Source organism: Apteryx rowi, unplaced genomic scaffold (assembly GCF_003343035.1).
Source record: "Apteryx rowi isolate R43461 unplaced genomic scaffold, aptRow1 scaffold_188, whole genome shotgun sequence".
Classification (NCBI taxonomy): domain Eukaryota; kingdom Metazoa; phylum Chordata; class Aves; order Apterygiformes; family Apterygidae; genus Apteryx; species Apteryx rowi.
This window is the reverse complement of record NW_020448174.1, coordinates 153,330-180,962: the sequence shown is the minus strand read 5'-3', so window position 1 is coordinate 180,962 and position 27,633 is coordinate 153,330. Positions and strand designations below refer to the sequence as shown.

General features: G+C 36.7%; 1 protein-coding gene across 7 annotated transcripts in view; it reads right to left on the bottom strand.

Annotated features, from left to right (window-relative positions):
• The window catches only part of CPEB3 (cytoplasmic polyadenylation element binding protein 3), a 100,462-nt gene that overhangs the window by 11,929 nt on the left and 60,900 nt on the right, over positions 1–27,633 (bottom strand). For all 7 annotated transcript variants that reach the window (XM_026061906.1, XM_026061907.1, XM_026061911.1 and 4 more), the window contains 2 exons: positions 20,948–21,115; positions 18,934–19,023 (listed from right to left, as the gene is read on the bottom strand). In XM_026061906.1, coding sequence (XP_025917691.1) covers positions 18,934–19,023; positions 20,948–21,115 — 258 coding nt within the window. The remainder of the gene's footprint in view (positions 1–18,933; positions 19,024–20,947; positions 21,116–27,633) is intronic.

Here is a 27,633-nt window from a genome sequence, read left to right as displayed (position 1 = left end):
TCACCTTTTGTAGCTCCGGCCAATCCTTATTACATATGTTATTATAAATGTCTTGTGAGACAAACTTATAGAAGATGCAGTACAGATCATTAAAGTATTACTGAACCCAAATAATAATACATTTATGTTTATACATACTGTAAAAGAACATTTCTTGCAATATATTTAAAGGTTTAGGATTTATCTTCTGAACAGGCCCTAAGATTTGAATCCTAGAAAACAGAAGTTGGTCCATTTCAGACTTTCATAATCTTAAACCAGCAATATATCTGAAATTCCTGTAGCATAAAATCGAAGTCGGAGGACGTGTATTGAGGCCTAACTATTTAGTGAAAATCTAGACAACAGCTTGGGATGCTTCTTGCTTCTGTGAACCCACGTCAAGTCTTTTAGGTCACAGGAAAAGGTTACAGCTGTGGCAGTTGAAGCTGGCAGCCATTTGGGGATACAGTAAATGGTTTGATCATCATATTCATGAGCCAGTTAAAATTAACCAAACAAATACTTGTTAATTCTCTTTGGCTGCTGGATTACAAGGGCAGTCTGGGTTAGTCAGAATTCAGTTTTCTAACCTGGGGCTAGCACCAGCTGGGAGCTGTAGTAAGTTAACACAGCTCCGTATTTCCCTAGGCCTCTGCCTAGGGAATTAGTGTATTTCAAATTTTTAATCCTCTACAGCAGTATCTTGGAAGCATGCTCTGGTAGCGTGTTCATCAGTGAACCTTTCTTATCTGACTGGACAGTGTAAAATTTTGAGAGCTCAAAGGACTCCCTGTGACCGAGATCTCCACAAAGTTAAAGAGCCAACATATTTGAACCCCCAGAAGAAAAAAAGCAAGGTGCACGACAATGGCTGAACAACCTGCACACACAGATAAAGGCTTCTGGGCACAGCGGAAACAATCCAGCTCCTTCTGGCTGTTGACGTAACACAACACCGTGGTGCTGACCATAAGCACTCCACTTTGCAGTCCGCTAGAAAGACTGCATCCTTTGCTGCAGAAAAAGTCACTACAACATTCAAAGGGCTACAGTAGCAGGAAGATGAACAGAAGATTAATTTCCCTACATTCTCAAGCACAGCCTAGGAACTCATCATCCGTGAGTTCAAGGATCATTGGTTATTTTATGAAAAGCAGTATAAGAGCTGAGCTCCTTGGCATGCATGCCATTCAGGCATCTTAACAGTGACACAATTTCCATGTGAAAGGTATTTTGTCCAGGTGGTCTAATTTCACTTACCCTTGCCATGAACAAATGGGAAAATCTGGCACATACACTTGTGTCCCACAAGCTTCAAACAAGGTTGTCACTTGAAGAACAAGATATGCTTGGAACTACCATCTGATGTTGCTACTGTCTGTAATTGCTGTTGAAGATCTATTTTTGCCAGCCTGGAAAGTCGGGAATATCTGTTTCACTTCATGTCATCAAAGGCATGTCTTCTCTAATGATGGGAACCTTTCTGTATTACAGATAGCATGTTTTGTAATAAGACTCCAGTGAGCTCCTCAAAACAATATGCTAGACAGAGCTGTTAAGTTGTTCTTTCTGCCTTTCTCATAATGGCAGAATGTTGATATTCATACTTTTACGATAAAAATGGTATGTTGGTACAAATTACAGAATTATAGCCAAAAAGTGCATCACGTTCTGCCTGTACTTCCTCAGTTTAATCAGAGTGAAAAGAACTTTTCTTGAACCTTTATTAGGGTAAAATATGTATTAAGTATATCAGCAAGGGAGACTGTCGTCTTGTCTGGACCAAAATATTTCTCAAAGTTAAAGATGGTCCACTTCATGCCTTTCACGGCTCATCAAAAAAAAGATTTTGACTGCATTTCAGAGCATTCAAGAACAAAAGAGTTTAAAACATCTGGCTTTTTTTTTTTTTTTTTTCTTTTAAACTTGCTAACACCTTCCTTGTACAGCTGAATCATTAGGCACAAAGCTTGGTGGAGCGAAATGAAATCATTGATTGTGTTTCGTAACCCACGGGAAAAGGTAGGAAGGAAGCTTGGTGTGCTTAAATTTTTATACTCCTTTCAGTTTAAGTCATTAACTACTAAGGTTGTGTGAACAGTCTCCAATTATTTAATGATAAAGGAATATTTCAGAAAGGCATCAACAGAGAAGCTGGGCAGATCTCATGCTTAAATGAACTTAAGAGTAGATTTAATTCAGTCAGAAGATTTTCAAAGATTTTAGTTAATTGTCAGTCCCTTCCATCTCTCTCTATATTATCAGAGGTTTACCATTTTATGCTCAGCTTCTAGACACTAAAAATAATTCATAAGTGCTTTAAATCTTTGCATTTGAGAGAATATGTAAGTTGCTTTTCAAATATGTCAACCATGAGCCGTGTCTTTTGATATAAAGCCAGCATTTTAGGATTCAAATGTTATATAACCAATAGGGAAAGATTAACCTATTTCTGGCTTTTAGAATCAGGGTTACTTTTCAAATATAGAAAAAAATTGTAATGAAGAATTATATATAAGATCAAAGACTATATTTGAATATCCATGTCAGAGGTCTGTATATCGTCTATTGATTTCCTACACTGACCTCAGGTACACACTGTACCAAAATTCGGCCCGCTTTACACAAATAGGTACAGAAATCCTGTTCCAAGGGGCCTGTGTGATCACTGTGTTACCAGTTCTGTGACAGGGCTGTTGAGCTGCACAACTAAGGCACAGAAGATTAGGACTTTCTCACTTGTCCCTTTGCATAGTCACGTATATTTAATCTCATACACAAAATGCAAAGACAACTTAAACTTGAAAATAGTTAAATTACCTTTGAAGAACATTTTCTTTCATTCTGTCTTCTGAAAGCTTAGACAGCGTCTCTTCTGGTGTTTTGTGGGCCCCTGACTTAGTTCCCAGATTACAATAAAGCTACCATCTACTTAAGATATTGCATATATAACATTTCAATATATTTCTAACTTACATTATTATGTAAAAATACAGTGGGAGTTAACCTGACAAAGAAAATTAATGTTCTTGTCCCATGTGAGGGGTTATTTTTATACAGTTGAGATGGCTACCTCAAAAAGTAGATTTAAATGGACTTAATTTTTTTCTTGAACTATAAATAACACTTTCTTCACTCCATTTTTTTTCTGGACTTTTAAAAATAATTTTGAATTGAATTACAGTTGTATTTACTAGAACTTTTGGAATGAATTTGTTTTAAAAGCCCACAATAAAGGAACACTTAGAAACAGTTTGAAATAATTTCTAAATCAGTTAATGTGATGACAAAGGGTCATTGCTCAAAGTCACCCTTAGTAATCTTATTAGAAAATGCTTTGAACATGAATAAAACACATTTCTAAATCCAGAGATGAAATGACTATTAAAAATGAAACTGATGTTTGAAAAATAAAAATCTAAGGTTTTAAAAAAAACGCAGACTTTCTTTTTAACATTGCAGTGACATGACTGGATTTTCAAAAGACATCAAAGGCTTTAAATGCTTAAGAAACCTCAAAATAGAAAGGGCTGTAATCTCACTTAGCTACTGCAGAAGAAGAGTGAAATTATGTATTAGTCAGGGCTGCAAAGATGAATTTCTTTAGTCAGACTAATTTTAAGTGGCAGTGTATGACACTGTCAGCTGGTTCCTTTCTCTAAAAAAAAAAAAGGATGCATAAGAAATGTAAATAGTTTAACATTTTACAACTAGACTCCTATTCATTTTACATGTTTTTCATGAGTACTAGACTTTCAGTGTGAATAATTTGATATTTAAGAAATTCCCCATATGCCACATTAAGAGACAGGTTTTAGGGTAGGTTTTGTTTGTTTTTAATTAACGGTATTTAGTTCATATCCTCAGTTCCACAACTGTGAAAAATAATTGTGAACCTGAATCTGTATGGCAACTAAATGGAACTTACTTATTTAAATGGAAGACAAGATGCATATCAAGAAAAGTCATTAAGCAAGTATATTGCATGGAAGAGCAGAAGGAAAACTAAGGTTCTGGCTCAGTAGCCTCTGTGAAATAAATTGCATGATTATATCATAATCTCAATTTTACTATTAAATAGTCCACATCACTGAGATTGCCAACAGAACAGAAACTAACTTGGGTCTTCCCATATCACACACACACACACAAAAAAAGCAACTTGCTTCTTTGTAATAAACATTATGAAGATGATTTTTTTTCCTCCGCATCTCCAGTTTAAATGGAAAAAGAAAAACAAAGTCTGTTTGCTCTATGATGACAAACATTATTTCTGACAGACGGGAAAGCTGCCCCAACATTCCCTTCATTTCAGTGCTGGAAGGAGAGGATAACATTGCAGTAGTGCTATAGTGGATATATAGAGCTAAAGATCTACGAAGTCCTTTCAATTCTAAAACATGCCAAGGAGTGGAAGGGATTAGSTAGTCATCACTACTTGAAGACTTTCACCGCTTAGGGAAGAACAGTGTACATGTACCATCTCAGTTTGCTCAGTAGTAAAACTATTCTTCCCCARCTGTACTGAAGAAAACATTAAAACGCAGGGTGTTTTGTTTTGTTTTGACTAAAAGGAAAATATTCCACAAGGGCACTAAAGCCTGTCTTTTTAGTTATCTGACATTTTACTTCTACACTAGTTTAAAACATTGCAACAGCAAATTTATAGGGTTGTCTCTTCTTTCAAAGGTCACAGCCATTTTAAAACTTTGGACTGCAACGTGATCCATAGCAGGTATAAATCGGAATTAAAGGGTATAAACAAATAAAAGAAAGGCTGTAACATACAGTTTTGTTTATTATAGTTATAATAGTAGTCACATGAATTAATCATATGAGAAAGATTAAATTTTTGATGAGGTAAGAGCTATTTTTGTGAAGCTTACTGGGTCAGCAGCATGAAATAACATGTGTTCACCTTCATAAGTAACAAAAAAAGCAGAACCAAATTCAACATTGAATTTGTCGATTCCAGTTTTCAAGTGCAATATAAACGGCGACTGCTCTGGGCAAAGAAGTTCATTGGCATCCTATGTGGGTCAGGTCTGCTGCTACTGCCTTAACTCTGAACAGATGGTTGAAAAAAGATCAGTTCTCAGGTGTGAAGAAAATGTTTATTTTTCTTCTTTGCTAAATAAGCCAATTTCTAATTCTACTCCAAGCAAAATTAATATAGAAGAACTCTAGATAAATATTAATCAATAGTTTATTTGATTTCAGCTTCCCCTCCAAGCATAGTGCTCATGCCTGAGCATGATTAAAAAAAAATTCAACACATGATCTTCAGGGGAAGAAAATAAAGATCCAAAAAAAAGAGAAAAAAAAATTCAGGCTGCTTTTTAGCTGAAGTTAATAATTCCTAATTAAGAAAATCTGTCATTCAGTTTCACGTATCTCCAATCTTGAGTGATTTTTTTTTTTTAAGAATTTTATTTTTTAAAGAACAAAGGAAATGGACCTTATTACAGCCAGTGGTACATGCAGCACTCAGTCCTGCTACGTAGTAAAGAGGGGCTTCATTCAAAAAAATGAAGACTTAACAGCCAACGTCATCTACATCAGCTACGAAGTCCGTGGGACATTTCCTGTGATTCCAGCTCTTCCATGAGCAGATAATCTGGACTTCACAGGGAGTTTAAGACTGTTCCKAGAGAGGAACTGAGGTTGCAAAACATTTCTTAAGACAGAATGCAGATGCTTGGCATGATAATTTTGAGGGGGAAAAGCAGGAAAAGCACATTTTGTTCCTGCAGTTGTTGAAACAGGCTATGTTCTACATCCTTCACCCTAACAGGCTTATCTTCGCTCAAATAAGAGTGCTGCTTAGAAAGCCAAACCCTTAGAGAAGTCTAGGGCTTTGATTATAAGGTAACTTGGCATTACTCATTGTAATCCCATTGAAACAGCAGCCTGAATTTTATCCATTGTTCGTCTAGGGGCCAAAAACCTACCAGGAACTAGTTCATTTGGTTTGTGCTAAAGACCTTTTATAACCAACTTTTCAGCATTAGAAGCATCAGTCTCCCATATCTGAGAACAGTCCCTCCTGCTTGTTTTTGCACAGACACGAGACTGGCACCATAGTTTATATACCAGGATAAATTACTAGGGAAATAAAAATACCTGCAAAATAATAAAAGTTGTCTTAATGAAAAGAAATATTACATTTGAGCATTTGATAGGTTAAAGGCTTCACACATGGAACCTACTGCTTGAATTCTCCCCTAGGCTGATAACTGTGCAGTTTTAGGTGTGTCATTTACAAATGCTCATAGACACCAAAGCTACAGATCCAGGGGATTGGCATGTATCAGCACAAATGAAACCGTACCCACAATAGGTCAAACACATTCAGAGCAAGTAATCTGTGGAAAAAATTCAAAGTTTGGGAAATTTCAGAGGTTGTTAAAGATGTGATTTTCAATTTCATGTCCCTGCATTTTATTTTACCTAAACTTAATAAGTGCTAATTAAGGATACCATGCAGATTAATTCAGGACTTGAAAAGAATGAAAAATAGCTGAAAGAAAATGTTTGTTCTTTTCTGTCACACTAGTAACCAAAAAGGAATACGTCTAACTTGGGATTAGAGAAAACAGTGGAAAGAATCAAGCACTTTAGGCTTAGAGTAAGAGATATCTGTATTTCTCTTACAGCATTCAGAGTAGATTTTGTATGTTGGCATTTTCACCAATTTAATCTTGTCATGTTGAAAAACTTTGAAATAAATGGTTTGGGGAGGGGGGTTTGTTTTTGTTTTTACAATTTAGCTAAAGTAAAATACCCCTAAATTGCAAATACTTGTTTCCAGAAAAGACAGGCTGTCAGCAGTTTCCATTAACAGAAAGGGCCTTATTGCTGACAGCACAGCTTCGGTGCCGCGCTTTGACTTTTTGTCTTTTAATCAAATAGTCAATTTGTCAGCTTGTGCTTCAGTGAGTCCCTGGCCAGTAGCAGGCTCGGAGGGTCACTCACGTGTGGCTTGTTTTCATGTCCTAGTTGCTCAGGTCACTTGTCTTTTCTAACTAGATAGAAAAGATGCAGCTTGAAGACCCTAATGACAAAACACTTTTCCAAAACTCAGTTACTTATAGTTGCATAAAATACATTTCTCTCTCAAAAACAATAGTTTCTATTTAGTGAGAGCATGCCTCTTTCCTGGGAGATCAGAATGGTACATTTTACAAAAATCTGTTGGATTTATCAAACTCACTAGAACATTAGGATTTTCACATTATTAAATGGAAACTGCATGGCAGTTCTCATCCTTCTCATCTCCCTCCCTGCCTCAATCATTCCCTTCAACTTATTTCAGTAATTTGAAAGAAGAATTTGGTGCTACATAAATTATTAGCAAAACACAAAACATTGCATAAACTATTAGCAAAGCGCAAAATATTATTATGAAGTCCGCACAAGACCACTATTCAAAGGATGATTTTTATCTTGGGGCCCATAATACTTAAAGATCAACTCCTATATTCACATTTAAAAACAACAGAAAGGCAACATTTAATGAGAACAGAATTTAGATTTAATGGGGGAAAAAAGAACATTTATGAAAAAAATGAGACTATCAGTAAAATTTACTTGGTTTTAGAAGCAGTTAATGAGAATCAGGCTGAACTATTTACTGCTTTTATTTGGCAAAAGTCTGGTTATTTCCTACAAATAAGTGAGTGAAATCTATCTTTTTCTGTACTTTGAACATATCTCCAAATCTCCACTGTATTTTTGCAGCCTTAAACCTTTTTTAGTCTGCTGGTCATTAGTGGTTTTCAAATAATGTCTAGAAACCCTGATTTACAAAAAAATCACTAGATTTTATTCTCCTTTAATGAACTAAAATTCTGTTGATCTAAAACAATTTCCACAAAATCTATTTTGTCAACAAGCATCTCTGCTAAAGTAGGATCAATGGTTATTTCGGGGAGACTTCAATTAAGAAGGGCTTACTGACCTTTCCTGAAGATAAAAATAAAGATTGTGTGTCAATGTCAGATGTCTCTCCTTTTCTAGCGTTAGACTTCTGTATCCCGTATTACATCATTAACACACTAAGAGAGGTTGAGAGCTGCCGTTCTGCATATATACTGACATGCTATTGATACAGCCACAACATTTACATGAGCAAATATTTGAAAAAAATAGTCATTTTACACACTAAGTGTTACAAATGCATGTTTTCTGCTTTGAAAAACAAGTATTAAGAATAAGAAAGGGAAATGCTGTGTTTTGAGCTTTTGGGGGAGGAGAGAATAGATGTTTGGTAAATACATAAATTTCGGGCTATATTGGTAGATTTTAAATAGCTAGCAAAGAATTTAGCACAATGTTAAGCAACCTTTCATGCTTATGCATTAAAGAATAAACATTTACATTACAAAAGAGAAATTCCAGACTTTTCTTTCTATTTTTCACAACCTATTTTCCACAATACGTGGAAGTTTCAGTGATCTGTTTTCTTGAACAGTGATTCCCTTTCCAGTTGCATACTGAATATTTAGTATGAATACCTGAGTTTTGTCACCGTATTGTGAAAGCTATATGTGTCTAGAGTAGCTACACAACATAACAGAATCACTCTGATGCATTGTTTCTTTCTAAGCGTTTAAAGGGGGAACTATATTGTAAGTAATGCACATCATTATTTAAATATTAATAGGCTTTTTATATTGATTTTGTTTAATAAAGGTGACCACAGGAAAAAGTTTAAGGTTCACAGCAACTAAAGAAAACACAGCTTTATCTGAAACATTTATCATTTTTGTCCACATATGCATACACGTACATTACCAGTGTATTCACTATTTCCTCACAAGGGAATTTACACACCTTTAATCTCTTCTGCATTCTTCCCAAATTACTTTTTTCACTCCACGATATTACATTAGTTTTCCTGCATAGTCCAAAGTAATGGTTTTAGGTCGGAGAACAATGTTATTTGACTACTGCTGCTGCCAGAACCTGCCACAGACTAACCAAAAATGAAGAAACTCTTTTGAAAGAGAATTTAGCCAGATATTATGAACAGGAGTCATTAAAATCAGAATCAGCAGCTTTTTTTTTTTTTTTTTCATTTGTGTACTATGAAGTGACTACAGTCAAGGAGAAATGCATTTTTCAGTCTAAAAGTCTTTCAGCCATTATCCTAGGAAAAATTACACTATAAACAGCTACATGGAATTATTTAATATAACTCATTTTGTGCTACAATATCCATTCATTATTTTAATAGATTATCAGTAAGAGACTTCACAGTCAGAATTCATACTTTCTTCCCTCTTCTTTTCCGTTCCCCATACAGACACTTTATAGTAGCTACAAATCCAGTCAGACGCCCCTGACCTGACTGGGCGTTTACTGCCAGCGGAGGCCATGTGTGATGTGTAAGCTACTCAATGACTCAGTTTGATATAAATAGTGTAACTGGTATTACACTCAACTGGTATACCATATAACCATCTAATATGTTTATTCACCATCCACAAAAATGACAGAGATGCATATCCCCAAAAAAGCATTGGATTCAGTGCTCCTTTTTAGGAAATCTGGTGGAATCAGTCACCAAGTTCTATGTACTTCTGTTTCACTAAATACAAGCTTTCTTCTAAAGAGGATCTTCATCTCGCAGGTAAGAGCAAAAACAGTTAAAATTCTGAACTTAAGCCTGTCCCTGATTTTGGTAGCTGATTTGTAGATTCATCTTTGATTACTAGAAGTTAAATTCATAGGGTTCCTCCCTCTCTTTGATGTCATCTTTATGAACATTAAGATTTAGAATCAGTGATCAGCTCTAAGTCTAGCTTTATTAACATGAATTGCCCAATAAATCAAAAAATTAAACTACTTAATTGGCACGTTAGTCAGGGTCAGTTACCCATATACAACAGAATACTGAACATCCGAGACCTACCCTGAAAAATCCAAGGGTACATAAAATATTCATAACAAAAAAAACATAAAAAGAACACATTTGTCAATATGGAATATCTTCAAGATTTCCTATTTCTGTACAAAAGGGACATCAGTAAACTTCTCTGAAATACATTTTTTTGGCCAATATCAGTTCTTCAGATTACTGCATCACTTAAACACTTGTCTATTTTCCATTTGATTTAAGTCTGCAGTATGTTCAAATAAGACAAAACTTCAAGAAGTTTTACTGCAGGTAACAACTTCATAACAATAGAGTAAAATATATGGGGACTGTATATAGAGAAGTCGTACTGAAAATTCCTCGTCAATTCTTATTTGATTCATTTTTATTTGAGCATCTGTCCAAACAAACTTACTGCAACAGTTAGTTTATCTTCCCAGCAAGTGGATGTTTGGAATCACTATTTAAAAAGAACATCCTGATTTAAAGTTTATGATTGCTAGCAGTTATTAGCAAATGCATGAACCAAACTATAACCAGCTACTCTTTGGATTTTGGAAACAGCAGTCCCCTTGAGACAAGTCTCAGTATAAGAAATCCTATTGCAATCTTAGCCCATCCAGGCAGTGAGTGAGAGAAAACAACTTTCCTCTTAGGCATATGACCAACAGAAGAGAGTCTAGATGATTTGTGGGAAGACCTTGTTCTGGAAAGAGAAAGTGATGCAACTGCAACACGTGACCTTTAGTTTTCCCCAAGGAGTCATAAGGCTTATGAAAAAAAACTATCAGTAGTTGCAGATGTGATGCCCATGAGCTTCAGAACTGCCTTTGCTAGAACCAATATTGGTGGCCTAAGTTTCTCTCCTCGTAAAATGTATTATGTAGCAGATCAGTCAAAGCAAAACTGTGAGACAGAAAACACATTTTAATAGAAAAGTAATGCATAGACTACAGACTATGGCACGGGCTTCAAAAGTATGCCTCCTTTAATCGCTACAAACACATCAGTTAGGTCTCTTAGAAACCTGAAATTTTTCTGTGGGAAATTCAAGGCCTTTTGATGATACTGGCCAGAAGAATGCTGAGTTACCAGAATTACCTGTCATCTTTAATCAAATAATCCAACAGAGGGAGCCTGGAATTAAGAGCGATTTTTAATACAGCAAAATAACCTTCCAAATTGACATCTGTGTTTTAGTAAAGGTATTTTTCCTCTATATCAAAAACTCTGAACGACCTCTGAACAGTGATGACCGTACAACTTTTCTAGCAATTTATTGCCAATGCTGTAAAATGTAGCTACTTCATGGTTAAGTGCATCCAGCCCCTTGACTATATACAGCACTTTCCAATAGGCTCAGATACGGAAGAGGTTAGCTGACAGATGCACACCCTAGGCTGGAATCTCAAACATCACATGGGATTTGCTTTGGCAGATCTTTCCAGAAACTCTGGGGACTAACACAGCAGTGAAGAGTATAAAAACAAGTTGTTTCTTCACTGAATGAGAACTGCAGCCATGAGAAACTGTAGACTTGTATCATCTTCAGATACCAAGTACTAAAATCTTCATTGTCATGTGGGTAACAAATAAGTTTACCAGTTAAATTAATCATTTTAACAACACGCACTGAAAAAGCTACTGAGCAATATCGCAGTCCTTGAACTCCCACTTACAAGGGATACGAGAGAACTTTTCCTGCTTAAATATCTGCTTGAGCAACGAATAGGAACCCAGATGATGGAAAGCTACCAAATTTATTTGCTCCATGACTCACTAGCCCTAAATGCATATTTCTTTAGAAATGCAGAAAAATTAGTCCTTTATTTGTCTGTTCATACAGTATGCAGACAATGTATTATCCAACATGATTTGATTGTTGATCCTAAAAATGTTATTCATCTGAACAGACAAACTGCTGAAAATGCCAGGACACTGGTGAGTAACCAGGAATCTCTTCAGGACGTATTCCAGCCCATCAGAGACATCTTAACAACTTTGAAAAAAATCAGTCTGCACAGTGTCCTGGCCAGTGTCCTGTAGGCTAAAAGTCAACCACAATTTCTTGAGAACCAGACAAGGGCGGGAGGGGGGAGAGACAAATTTATTGATAGAACAGAGATCTGAATTTGGACAACAGCCATCTTTTGGGTGATAGTCAGAAAATAATGGGCTTTGGTCCCATTACCTAAAAATTTCACAAGAGACTACTCCACTTAGGAAAATGACAAGAGTCTTGCCAAGCATATGGTGTTACAAGGTAATTTCTTGTAGAAGAATGAACACTGGCAGAAACCAGAGGAATGAGAAACCCTGAAGCGCCATTTTTGAGAGCCACTGAGTATCAGCAATTGCAGCCCCACACCTGCCCCTCCCACCAAAAAAAAGTGCTGAGAAGAAACCAGTGAAGTAATTGTGGGCATCAGATTTGTGATCTCTTGATTGGAAAAAGCTTTCTGACACCACATAAAGAAAGGAGCAAAGCAGGCAGAAAGGGAAAATGTTTTGGAAAAGCAAGACCTCTCTCTAGTAAGAGCATTTGCTTTACACTATTGAGGAAGATGGAAGTGGCTACAATTTGGATTTACTGTTTTGTGACTAGAGCCCAGAAACAGCAATTTCATTCTTGAATTCTACAGCACTCATTCCCTTCTAAACTTGCGCAATTCTGGCTCTCAAAACAGGGTTTTCAGTAACAACCTGAACTACCTGAGGAGTGTTTGGCCACAATCATGATGTTTGTCTCATAATAAATAGCCTTAGTTACTTGCTGGGTTACTATAGTCATAAGAAACCAGTAAAACTGAGAGAAGCGTCTTTACTACCAACTGCTGTGGAGACTATGAGTGCTGAAGCCCATCTGAAGAGATCTAGTCATTCCTTCCTCAGACATCAGAAGATGCTGAGCGAAGAAGGCACAACAAATGCTTGCTAAAAAATCATGGTTTCTTCAGGGTTAAAAAAAATTCTCTTGCAATCTATCAATTCTGAAAGAAACAGCATTTGTTGAAAAAAACATGAAAGCTGGGAGAGACCAGTTCTGCAAAGCTACTTCAGAATCAGATTTGTTCTGCCTAGGCTTGTTTCCTCAGAAATAGTTTTATATTTTGTTTCATCAGAGTCTCATTTACCCTTAGAAAAAGAAACAGCAAATGGCACAGTATTAGGGACAGAGATTGTCCTACATGAAACAAGCTTCTTGGTTGTTCTTCGATAACTGACACAGTTATCAAAGTCAGACATTTTAAAATCATCATTATCAGTTCACCATGAAGGTTTACTACCTCAATCATTTAACACAAGACAGACAGAAAATTGGGCAAAGGAAGGCTTAAAGAAAATTCATCAAAAGCCTAAAAGAAAATTCTGTACTAAAAAAACAAAATCTCAAACTACTCAGTTATGGGAAAGCAGATCAATATGTACTGCAGTCTTCTACCACACATTCTGTGAGTTGTGTTGCTTTGGATTTATGCTGCCCTGCTGTGGGAAGACGCAGGGCCTACAGATTAGGTATGCGGCCTCAGACAGCAGTGGGTGAAAGGCTGATCTCACACACACGTGTGCAGTGGAACATACGCAGGTAAACAAAGTTTAAAGAAGATTTTGCATTRCTATTTACCATGCAATGTATTTCTGGATAAGGAATTTTAGGTTTCCATTCTAGCAAACACTATAACCACTGACTTCAGTTTTTAAAATATGAGAAAAAGAAATTGGCTAAGCATTTTGTGCTGCATTTTAATGGTATGTTATTAGATTATTTAGGCCAAAATAATTAGTTTCAGTACAACAGATTGTTTTGTTAGGGCAAATCACGTCTTCTTTGAACCTAGCTGATAAAATTATAACACCATACTTTTTCCTTACAACTGTTTGCTACTGCTCCTCTGGCAGAAGCTACCACCCCACTAAGGAGACAACAGAATGACCCAGGCAAATGGGCCTCACCCGTGAAATCAAGATCAGTCGGAAGATAACCAGCAACAGTGGTCCCATCTAACGCTACCTCAGAGAACATCASGAATGCTCATACAGTCTGTCCCACCATTTGTTCTAAATTAAAGCATGACAATAACTTCACAATGTTATTCTGYGCAATTTTACATACGATATTTTCTTCTTCATGAGATTTTGTCATTGATTTTCACCCTTAGTGTCCTCTTGGGAGCAGTATGGACAAGTATGTTTATTTTTGTCAAATAACAGAGTAACTAACTGAAGAACAGGGTAAATATGAGAGGGACCGACCATCTGTTGTACCTCATGTCTAAATCAGCTGTAATATCAAATCATTCCTCCCTTTTCAAACCCACCCTATCTCTAAGCTCTACTGTGCTTCATTTTCTCACTCTGTATCTCATTTTTATCCAAAAAATCAGTCCTCCTAAATGGAAAGGAGCAGAGGAAGACTCCTGCGTAGTTTTSTTGTTTTAAAATGAGTCATGCAGTTCTTCATAATTTCTGGAAAAATAATAGTTACTGCAAAGAAAAAAAACAGTAAAGATAAAAACCAGATATTTTAAAGCTTGCAATCTGTTAAAAAAAATAAAAGAATGTTTTTGAAACCGTTGGCACCATTTTTTAATAAAAAAAATAAGAAAAATTAACTGTAGTTAGCATAAACATTGCTCAGCTCAGTAGACCAGCAAATGGTCAAAAACATCAATGTATATTTTAATTAAATATGAATTATCTGAATTTTGCCAGAGTGAAATGAGATGCCCAGACTAAGACGACTGTATCATGGTAATGTGTAACTGCATTCAATAATGCTCATTAGAGCCTATTTCATTATTTCTTGACATTTCATAGGTACTCAGAAAAAAAAATACTTAACCACAAACCACATTTAATTCCCAAAACTCTGTGGTGAAAGCCAAGTAAACACATAAACTGGGCATCTGCTTACCCAAGACCGGCACATGACGTTTATAATTTTGCCAGTTCCGTTATAACATATCCAAACAGATGCCRAAGTCATCTGAAGACTCTTCATGGCAACCGTAATAAATTGGCCTTATTCAGAAGCAAGCATTAAAATCACTTCATGGATGACACCAACATAAAAACACGGTGCTAAGCTTTTCAGTGCATAAGGGAAGGGGTAAAATGAAATGATAAGGCAATAATACAGATGCTCAGAACTAGAAATAGCAACCTCTTATACACATTGTCAGCTGTTAACAACTTCTCTTGCCCAAGTGCATAATCTGCACTTTTAGTGACAAAACAGCTGGGTGTCACCAGTACCACCTTCTCTCAGCAATCCAAATATTTAACTCACTGGCAACCAGCTGCATCCCAAAAGGGCTGTCTGAGCTATCAGATGATCTGGGGGTTGTATTATAACACTCCAAAATCTTAACCATTGACCAAGCCAGATCTCTGTGTCTCAAACACACACACACACACACACACACACACACACAAAGTGTATTTTGTCATGTCGGGCAAGATGCAGTCAGGGTATAAACAGGAAAACCTGGATAACAAGATAGTAGGCAATGTGCTTGGGGCAGACACATCCACGTTGATCTGCAATCCACCAAGGTCCAGTGAAAGGACCCACAAACGCACTAAACAAAAAAATCAGAGCCTTGGTGCTGTACCAAAATAAGCCTGTGTGTAACTCACCATGCTGGAGACGCAGCCCAGCATATTTTACACAGAACCAGGTTATGTCCATCAGGTCCAGCAGTGAACTTCAGATAATGCGCCTAAGCGGGGCTGTGGTGACTACACAGGGCCAGTGACACCATCCTGCTCAGGACACCAAATTCAGGAACCTTCTTTGTTCAAGCTTAACACCACAGGAATGTTTTTGGACCCCAGCTAGTCCTGAAAGTAGCTTATATGACACTGTTAAGTTAATCAAGCGTACCAGCTAATAAATTGGATAATAAGGCTTGCTGGATCCAGACTGACTACACACCTATGGCCTGACTTGCCACTAAACTAACCAGATAGACCACTCACAGAAAGGAAGGGTCACTGGACTGCTAAGCAACATTTGATTTTAATCTTTCAGATTTCATACTTGATCGGATTAGCCACAACTAAAAGTTCCTGCAGCTTTCTGTTCCTAGCAGTAGCAGAGCTCCACGTGTGTGCTGGGAGTAACTAACAAGTGCAGAACACTGACAAAATGTTCCTAATATAGTGCAACTACAGGGAATTCATATATTGCACCACCATAGTAAACACTTCACAAATTCTGTAAGTTATGCCAATAAGGCACAGCATTTTTCTTGACAAACCTATGTAGATACTATGAGTCTCTATTAACACACTCAGGCCTGTGAAGGATGACATCACCTGGATGTAACTACGAAGACAGAAATGCAGTGTAAAACTCAGCCGACTGTGCTGACCTCTGGCATAAACTACTGATTCTATCTGCTCCAAACCTGGAGCTGAATGCTTACCAAAGCAAACAAAAATTGAACGTTGTTGCAAGAGTCCACTGGTTTCACCCCACAGGAATAAAGGAGTAATGAAAACGGCTACCCATCAAACGGGCACTAAAGTCTGGCTGGAGGTGAGAACAAATTTTCAGAAAAGAGCAGGGTTCAATTTTACTGCCAGTAGGGCAGGCTCAAATAAATGGGAGAAACTTCAGAGATCAGACTTTATTAATGGGTAAACAAAGATTAGCCTCCACATCCTCCCACTGCATTCCCACAATCCAGTTTTTTGTTTTCCTTTGGGATTGCTAGAACACAAAAGATAACTCTTTCTCTCCTATATAATTTAATGCGTGTCTTTTTTTCTGGACTGATTTTCAGATTTTCCATTTGAAAGAATCATATTCAAAATATCAGAGAATTTACACATTAGCAATGCGACATGGAAGAGAAGATACTAGAGAAAAAGAAGGGAGAGAACTTTTTAATTGGGGAGTATTTAACTTCTGAATAAATTGTCTCACTGAATTTTGTACCCAAGGATAATTTCAAATCTCTCTTTCATCTTACTGTATTTTAGAGAAATGCCTGATAATAAATCAGAACAGCTTAAAATAAAAAAAGTTTTTAAAAAGTCTGTTTTAGTTCTAAAGGAGTTTCTAATCAAAAACAGAAATGGAGGCATTTTGTAGTGCTTCTGTCAGTAATTCCRTAAMAACTTTAGAAAAAAAGTATTGTTCATATATATAACACAGATCAAAGAGAAGAAAATATTCATAATATATGCTCAGACTTCACCCATTGACTCCAAGTAATAACATTTCTATCTTCTATGCAGATATTATCTATATGGGATCACAGTCAATCAAGTGTATTTGACCTACCAYGCTGAACATGACTGTAAATGAATCTCAAAGACAGGAATGGATGTATGATGCTGAAGCCCTGATTGATAACTCAGAAGTCAGTTATAAATAAATCTGGAACAGTTGGGATTGACTGTTGTTTAGCACTTTCAGACAGACATTCAGGGCAACTGGCAGGGGCTTTGAAAGCTGTTTCCTATATTAGGATCATGACAAAAATAGAAGAGAGGCTGCATTCCCTTGTCTTCTGCTAAAATAGCTCTTACTCAAAAACATTTTTACAAGTTTGGCAAGGCTTAACTAGTCCACTGTCAGATGCAGAACAAATTCAGTTCTAATGAGAAGTCCCATGCTGATCTGCCATAAATATATAGTTACTTACTAAATTAATAAGAACAAATAAATAAACTGGATAGGACTATGAGATATTAGGAACAAGCAGAGACTAGTTTTATTACAGTTTCTTAAACTTCTAAGTGAAGGTGCAATCACAATTTCCTAGCCAGAAAGACCCTAAAGACTATAAAAACAGAAAAGGAAAACTCTGTATTTTACCAGCTATGCTTAGAAATATATGCTAACGTTTTATTTATTCAAGAACAGATGTTGCATAAYAACTATGGACAGGAAGGCTGGGTTTTGAGAGAGGAACAGGAAAGAAGKCGCATGTATGTTTTTTGTTCTGTTTTCAAGTAAAGTGCCCTAAGTATTGTTTACAGGGGAAGCAGTTGTTACAAGGCTACCTTGCCTCAAGCACTTAAGCCTCCAGATAAATGTAGTGGGGTTTTGTTGTTGTTGGCTTTTTACGGTCAAAATATATCCATAAAAGTATTGTAGGATTTGCTAGTTCCTTGGCTGAACACTCCATTGTTCTGCCAAATTAAACAGTGACCTTAAGGAGCAATTAAGAGTTTTCAGGACCAGTGAGAGTGGAAAAATATCAACATACAGATCAGAAATTGTGTGTCTAATTTTATGCTACTGTTTCAGATCATAAGTGAACTCTCAAACAATATACAAGATGCAAGCTTGATTGAGAACAGAACGTGTACTGTACAGTATTTACAAATTTGTAAAAGAGGCCAGGACACAATAAAATCAATTGGCATTAACCAAGCAACTCTCCCAAACAGTTTCCCAAAAACCTGTTTTTTCCTCACCCAAAACATGTCTGCATAGTATTTTCCTGACAGATAGGCAATTGCCCCACCTGCATTTTAGGTCACCCTGAAACAAGTAACTCCAGACTAGAAACTCAATGATCGTGGAGCATAACACTAACCCTTGGTGATTCTGCTGTCCCTTAGCAGAAACCATTGCTGTGGTTCAGCACCCAGCTAACTGCTGATACACGGATTTTGGTTCTGAGCAGGATCACAGCTTCTCGGGTTAGTGGACTCATGCTTCCTGACAAAATACCATGTACCCAATCCACCAGCAAGTTTCAGGCCACGGAAAAATCTTGTTTACACTATCATTCCTATAGTTTCTACAAAAAACACACTGCAGAGTCAGCATTATGGAAATGCTTGCAGCTTTCCTTCTAAAGTAAATCTAGTATAAAGGCCCAGTTCATGGATTCTAGGCTCAACTCTTCTCACTGCTGAAAAAGTGCATACACAAGACCACATCTTGTTCATTGCATTGCATTTCTCCCATCATGACAACTCCTAAAAATACGCTTACTGAAAGAGAAAGAATTCATCAAATCCTTTCTTTGTTATGGAGCACCACATTGCAGGAGTAGTTTCCTTTTACCAGAACAGTCTGCATAAATGTATTTTAATCTAATTACCTTTAGGTGGAAAATATGACTTGCTTTCAGCTTTGTGAGGCCAGTCCACCACAAGAGGTCCGAACCTACGAAAGCTGGCAGTGATCTCATCTACAAAAAACAAATGAGGCACCTTAGAGAGAATCTGAAGACTGACAGTGGCAAAATAAACATTCTAACTTAAAAAACATTACAGATGGTTTTCCATATCTTTTAAGAACAGGGAAAACTGAAATAATATACGTATAAAACATCTAAATATTCTTTCACCTCCATGCCATACTTTGCTGCTTAAAAATGATTTTGCCTTCCACTAATGCAGTTTGCAGCAGGATTAAATGCAAACATGATCTATCAAAAGTGAATATACTTCAGCTGTGGTCTCTTTCTAATAATAGCCACAAAGCTGGGTCAGATGCAGCCACATGGGACTGATGGAAAAGCTACATGTCAGCATGGCCACTCCTTGTTGCATGACCTAGAACACAGGCTGCATCAGATGACATGACTGTGGGGCCTTCACCTTCCTCAGTTCCCTCTGAGAATCTGCCTTGAACTAACAAATTATTTCTTTGCTTTTGAAATATCATTTTAAAAACGCCAAGGAAAACACCTCTCAAACTATTCTACAGGACAATTTTGTTTTACGTGCAGATGTTTCAGGAAAAAGCATTTTCAGTTTCGTTAAAAAAAATCTTTTTTCTAAATACATTTGTTGATGAATTTTAAAGAAAGAATCAGTTTCAAATTGTGTCTAAGGTGATGCTAGATAAATCTGAGCAACAAACCATCAGGAAAAAATATTTGAAAAGAAAGGAAATGGTTTCCCAACTTTTTGATTGCAATTTGAGATGTGGCCAATTTATCTGACCCCATAAACTGCACATCAGATGGCTAGAGCCATAAAACACGTACCACATAACTCAAGAGCTGAAGGAAAAAGGTGTTATTGGAGTAGATCTCTCATGGAAGAAGGTGATAATTCCCAAGTGGCCACATTACTTCCTTGTAGGATAAGGCTGAGTGTGTATTTTGGTTTTGAGTGATTCAGCAGTGTTCATGTCAGTAGTACCTGCTTGGCTTGCTTCTTCCTACAGCTGGGGATTGAGATTACCCAGCAGCAGTCCCCGTTTCAACAGCCCTACAACTCATTACGCGACACGGGAACAGCATTCAAGCTGTTCATGAACCATAGGCTGGCCAACCCATACTGTTTCTTTATTGAAATTGTGCATGGTTTAGGCTTAGGAAGGCTAAACCATATACGGCATGGCTAGTAAGGCTATTTCTTTGTTAAAACAGTACATGGTTTAAGCTTTTAGATTCAGCAAAAAATCAGATTCAGAGATGCCTTTAGGCATCCTCAAATTCCCTACATACACTGATTGAAGCTAGATAGTGGTGGATTCCTGCTATAACATGAAAAATGTATAACAACATTGTCATGATTTTAGTTTGGGGCTGCATGTGTGTGTGTGGGGGGGGGTATTGGCACATACAAGTAAAGCAGATATGTATTGAAAAAAACCTGACTATCCCTACTAAGCTAGTTATTGTTTTGTAACCATATTAAATGGCCTGCATTTATCAACTGAATCACTGTATGTATGTTAGATATGAGAGCTGATTAATTAAAGCCCAATTTGTTATTATGGTGAGGACTGCATTAACAAGGTCCTTAGAGTACCCACAACTTTTAAAAAGAAAAGGGAGAGACTGCAGAGGAATGACAGCACACATTAAGTTCCCTTCTTCAGTTTTCCCACTTTACGTATACAGACACATACGCCACTTGTGCAGATTAGAAGACCTGCTTTGCAGGCACTTCTATCTTTGTCTCTTCTGATCTACAGTACAAAAGAACATCAGGTAAATTTTCAGTTGCTGGGAGGGGGGGGTTGGTTTGTTTTTAAATAATGCCACAACCGCTACAAGTGACATACCTGGGAAAATACCTGTTTTATAAAAATCTGACCTTTCCTAAGTAATTATATGAACGCCAATTCCCACCACCATCATAACTTATTCACAGTACCTTCATCAATGTCAGGAGGAAGACCTCCAACAAACACCTTTCTAGAATAGCGTTCCACTCTTTCACCATTCTGACAGCGTGTTGGAGAGCTGAGACCCGATGATAAAGACTGATCACCATGACTGTCGTCTAGGAAGCCATCTTCAAAAGGAAAGAGTGAAGACCGACCTGTAACAGATTTTGTAGTATCTATAGTTAAAGCTATTTTCTAGAGAAATATATCTTTCAGTAAAAACTTAAGTGTTCTAATTTCCTTTTTTAAAGTTCTGTTTTGCTTTAACAGAATTTGCATTAAAGGGCTCAATTAAGTGGCTCAGTTATCCAAATGATGTTCATTAGTATTGCTTATATTTTTCCAAGTATGTAACTGTATTATCCTTAGTAGACAACAAATCTAATTTAGCTTTAAAATAGAAATTCTTGTGAATGGCTAACAAATGAAAACCAAAAAGCTTTCTATTAAACTGTGTGTCATAGCCACAGAGAACCTTTGTAAGATTTATATTTCAAACCAATTCTGAGAGATTTAAATCTTCAAGAACAGATCTTAAAGGAATGATTTTAAAGAGCAGATCACTCAAGCCACTGCAGCGCTCGGTGGGACAGTCTCTGCCGGAGCGCTTTCAGGGTCCCAGCCACAAGGGCTGCACCGCTTCCTCCTCCCGGGGGCCCGGTCTGAGCAGAGCAGAGGGGCAGACAGCAAAATAAGCATACAAAAGCTTTGTATAGTTGCTACTATGCACACAGGTGAAGCAAGCAGCTTAGCTAACGGGATACAATCTTTAAAAGACTTACTAAATAAACCACAAAAAGCTTACATTCTACCCGAAGAAAATGTTGTTAACTGGGACAACCTGTTAAGCTGTTACTCAGCATTAAAACATACTTTCGGTAATGAACAAACACAAAGCAACATAAATGACTGCTATTCACTTGACTGATGAAAAGTAAATAATTTATTTGTTATCACCTGATGCAATTAACTTCTTGCTGTTATTGCCCAAGTACGCACACATTACTTTAAGAACAGACTCATTAATCCAGAAGATAGGAAGAGCAAAGAAGTATTCAAAGGCTTTATATAAGGAGGACTGTAGAACATGCCAACTTTAGAATTTAACTCCCTATACCTGAGCTGAAAAATAAATCCTGTAATATAGAGAGACATAGAAATGGAAACCCCATCTCAACTCTGAAAGGGCTAATTGTCCCCTCATATCATGGAGGATTGCTCCCAGGGATGGAAGTATAATTAAATGATACAAATGGTTTATAGGGGATTTAATTAAAAATATAAATAGCAGGGCACATAATTAAATTCAAAGATAACAGACCACATGAAAGCAACTACTAGCAAGAGCTAAGGAAGAGTTAAGCTATATATTGGTATTAATAACATATGGAAGTACAGGAAAAAAATGGGAGCAAGGAGAAAAATCAAGAGATGCAGTGGCACACTATAGTAAAAAAAAAAAAAAAAAGCATATACTGAGAGTATCAGTAATAGAGTCTTCAGTAGTAAAGGGTAGATTACAAAAAGAAGCAGCAATCCTATTTAGGGAGAACAAACGAACAAAGATATTTTGACAGACAATGAACACCAGCTTGAATTTTTAGGAAGACCAGGTACGAGAAAAGAAATATATTAGAATATATTGAGTGCACAATGTTGACAGAGATTATAGATGCAAAATCTACTGAAGCACTACACTACTGTGCTTGTAAGCACCCAAATAAAAACATGGCAAACACCACAACTGAAAAAGGCTTCTGAGATGCTACTTGTCAAAGTCCAGAACAACTAGTTGTCAGAAATGGTGGTTTTATCACATAAAACATGAAAGACTATTCTTGATGAATTGTTCAGTAACAGATGGGTACATCATGCACATATATGCACATACACATTTTAGTGTAAGAGCACATGCATGAGAGAAATAATTAGGAAGGCTAAAACTGGGTAAGAATATCAAATCAGAAAACCTCTTGAAAAATAGGCGATTTGAAATATCCATAAGAGAATGACATTGTTAAGAAGCTAAATAATCTGTTCTCATTTATTTTCCCCACAAACTTACCTTCAAATAAAAAAATCATTAGGCATTAATAGAAGTTGACATATCAAAGGAATACATACTAGAACAAGTAGTTCAACTAAAACACAGGTCCCCTGAGGAAGTTGAATATGTGTTGAGTTCTGAAAGAACTCAAAAAAAAAAAAAGCACACATGCTAACAAAAACAAGATATCACCTCTTATGCGAGATGCTTGCCAGTTTACAAGCATTATACTCATCTTAAGTAAATACAAGAGATGATCTAAAACTTTATAATTAAATAAAGCATACAGGTATCAAAAATAATAAAAGGTATGGAGAAAAGGGAATAGAGAATGATCGTTCACTGTCTCTTCCAATAAGGGGAAACTAAAATACATCAAATGCAATCAGTACATGACAAGGCTCAAAGCAAAAGTATAAAAAATACATAAATGAAACTGTGGAACCCTTTGCCACAGGCTTTTTAGGTTGCTAAGAAGTTTACATGGGTTCAGAAAATGGAATGAGCATGAACAGAAGAAAAATGCATTCTGGAGCAATAAATATTGGGACACCAACTCAAAAAATCCCCAGAGACACCTCTGGGGGAGTATCTGGGGAAGGCATCACTGAATGCCCTGTTTTTATATGCCACCTCCCTTCCCCTGGCATGTACAAGTTGTCAGCATAGGAGAAAAGATATTGGGCTGCTTTCCCATAGCTGTGCTTACATGTCTGTCCCTGATAAACTGGTTGAAAACATTAAAAAAAAGATACCAAAAAGGGCATGATTCAGCAGCTCTAAGCAGCAAATCTACAAAGAAAAGGCTCACTCTTTGCTTAAAGAAAACAGAGGATCAAGCAGAGAACAGATAGGTTATTGCAAACCACAAGAAACTTCTGACAAAGCCTCTTCTCACTGAAGATGCTTAGTCACAGTGATAAAATCAAACACTAATATTCTCAACTATAATAAACACTAAAATGAGTCCCTGCCCAGATTTGCCTCCGGGTACACTGGGTGTTACCACAATGCAAATGGTAAAAACAATAATAAAGAGGGAAACATGAGACCATTTGACAAACAAATCTTTTTAAACAGACTATGGTAGAATTTCACACCTAAAGTAAGAACGCTCAAAACAACATTATAAAATTCAAGGTAATGAAAAGAGTATGAACACCACAAACTTAAATATTATATGAGTAGGGAAAGTCACAAAATCCCTAACATAGATGACAAGACACAAAAAAGAAAAAAAATCTATTTGTTACCATAGAAAAGACAATTTTACACAGAAAAAAATTATTATGGAGTGAAACATGCTTTTTGGCAGAGYAAAAATACTGAAAGTCCAACACATTCAGAACGTGCTTGCCCTGTTTGGTCATCWCTACAATTTGTGTAAGACGCTCATTTTACAGCCTACCTTGTTTTCATCACAATTCCTGCCACATTACTGTATTTCACTTCTACAAGGAAGCATGAGTTGCAAGAAGTTAATCATGCCCAACTGATTCCCAAATTCTCCCCCACTTTGGTGTCATTTGATCAGTCTGGAAATGTTTGCCACAATCTTAAAATGAAATTAATCGGTGTTCCCATTCATAGAGAGGATACAATATTTCATACGCTACAATCTTTCCAATTTGTTTCCGTACCATGGAAGCACTGAAGAAGCAGAAGCATTGGGATGCTTTCAACATCTGTAACAACAGCCTGCTCTCTGAAAAGACGGGCAGGGGAGGAGGGCCACAAAAAACTTAATTTAAAAAATACTATAAGTTTTTTTTTTATTTATTATTTTTGCTATTGAGGAAAAACTACAAATATTTGTCTTTGAACAGAAATAGTTCAAATTCTATATTAAAAATTGTATCAGTACAGCCTGTGCAGCCTACTACACCTCAATCCATATATATGTGCAAACTACAAGCTACTTCTAGGCTATCAAYTTGTTTGAATGGCTAATTTTATCTCTAAGTTTCCTCACAAATTTCATGCAAACTCTAGACTGTAATGAGGAAAAAAAGTCCCTGAAAGTGATACAAATCATATGCATAGCTGTCAACAAAAAATACATTTTTCATTTGTTTCTTTCATAAGTGAAAAAGAAGATACAATGAAATTTAACGCCAAAGTACCCAAGCAGATGGTACTGCCCAATACTAAGTATTAAAAGTTGCAAAGCTCGCTGTTATTTTCTCAGTAAAAACTGTCTGTGTAAGCTGCAGCACAGTACATAAAAGTGAGGAAAATTCATAGCTTTTTTGGTGGTCATTAAGCTTGCTATTGCCCATGTTCATTAATTTCTCAAAACAAACTTACATGCAGCACTGTACTACATTTGTAAAATATTTTCAATCTGTTTTTATTTTTTTAAGGGTTGTCTAAATGATGAAATACAGTTAAAATATGCTCAGTCARATGTTATGTCTTTTCCTTTTTGATTATCAATACTCAGTGCTGAGGACAATTATTATTATTGGTATTCACAATGTCCCACCAAAGGCAATCCAATGTAATAGCTGAGTGTAATATTCAGTGAAAGAAAAGATGTTTCAGCTAAGAAAAAATGTATTTTTGAAGTGTTCAAAGAACTAGTTAAACATCACACTTTTACAAAAAAGTCTGAAAACAATCCTTTTCAGAACACTACACATTTAAACTCATAAATATGTATCATGAAAAAGAATCTTTACACTCATCTGTCAGTTCACTAGCAATAGTAAAACATTTGAAGTTACCTGTTCAAAATCATCATTGTTTTAAGTTGCTATTAAATGGAGATATTTTGCAAATAAAGAATATCAGACTGATTTATAGGAAGCAATTGATCAACCAAATAATGTTTAAATTGGTAACATCATAAGAGAACTAAATATTTATTTCTCCCACTATTCAGCAAATAAAACATTTAGTAAATACTTTTACCTCTTCTCCGCCCATAGCTCCTGGCTGCATGTAAACACAGAAGAAAATTGTCGGTATAGCTGTCATTAGATTTAGCTCCAAAAGCAAAGAAAATGTAGCTTCTACTTCTTCTCTTTCTCCCTCCCACCATAAAGAAGGAAAATACATTTTTTAAAGTTCAAAATGAATTTCAAACAACCCAGGACAAGACAAAAAGTTTGAAGATGACACAGCCAGGAAAAAAAAAGAACGTACCTGCTGTGCAAGTTTTCTATATATCAAAGTAATTAAAAAAATTAATCAGGCACATCAGACATAATACTATAAAAGAATTTAGGATTATGGTTTTAGAGACAGTAAACATCATCATCCTAATTAAAATAATTCATTTCTCATTTTATTAATCAGTTTGTGGATAACATATTTTCCAATTATTTTTCAAGTTAAATAATTAGCCATCTGTAAATGCTAAAATCCTCTCAAAATCATAAACTCATTATCCAGTATGTTCAGACTAATAAAAACAGATTGACAATTTTTTTTTAACTATCAGGATTAATATACCATTTCAATACAACATTCATCAATGGCAAAATCCACAACGTTGTACAAGTGCAGAAGTAAGCCACAGAGTAACAAAATATTTGATGATATAAACGGAAATGCAAGAAGCAGCACTTTTTATTCTTCAGTTTTAGAATACAAGAAAATAATCTGGAAAATAGTGTTTTTATACTACACAGGGACCTTAATCTTACAAAAAATATCTGTGGCCTTGCCAGGTAATCAAGTGCCTGGCTAAGAGGCTCAGAGTCATGCTGTGTTTTTCAGCAGAAAGCAAGCCCAGAGAGGAACTAGCAGAGCCTAGTTTGCTCCTCCTCTCCCCGCTGCAGCACCATTTGTGTTCCTGCCCTCTCCCAAACCCACCTCTTCTTTCCATGCCCAACACAAGGCCTTCAGGACCTGCCGACRTGTCCGGGTCTTCCTTGGGACTCCTGCAGCTCCCCCTATGTTCCCTTAACCCACTTCATCCAGTCCCTTCTCCCCCCTGCTGTACACCAAGTGCCCCCCACCGTAAAACTTTCCATCCTTCCCTTATCTCTGTTTTCCCTCTTCAACCACACGTCCTGAGATGTGCTGGGCCTGCAATTGCACAACAGCTCGGCTGCGGCTACGAGAGAACTGCTCGGGGCGCTGGCCGTCACCCGCTGCTGGGCGGCCAGGAGGGCCACCCCGAGCAAGGCTGGGTCTCCCTCTCTGTACGCACTAGTAACCTCCCTTCTACTCACATAATTTCCTCCACGAGACCTGAAGAAATACAGTCTCAGACACCACATACTATGTCTTTTTTTTTTTTTTTTTTCCCCTCCCTTCTCTCCTGTCAGTGAGGCCACAAAAGAGCAACTACACAAGTGTTTCATTCGGAAGATTAAAAAAAAAAATCCTCAAGGCCTATAATAAAGAACTGCTTTAAAATTTGTGTTTAAATGAGGACAGTGGAAGGAGTTTACCTGTGCAAACAACCATTTAGCCACAGGGAGGAAGTTGGTAAGCTCTGGAACAGATTCTGCTGCTTGCACAAGTGATACGGAGAATTAACACTAGATTTGGCTTTGCAGCAAGAATAAAATGAATCTTCCCCCTTTTCAGTTATTGCCAAAGCTGTATTTCATTACTTATTATGATGGCAAAGAATCACTGTCAGATTTCATGTAGTAAGTCGTCTTCCTGAAT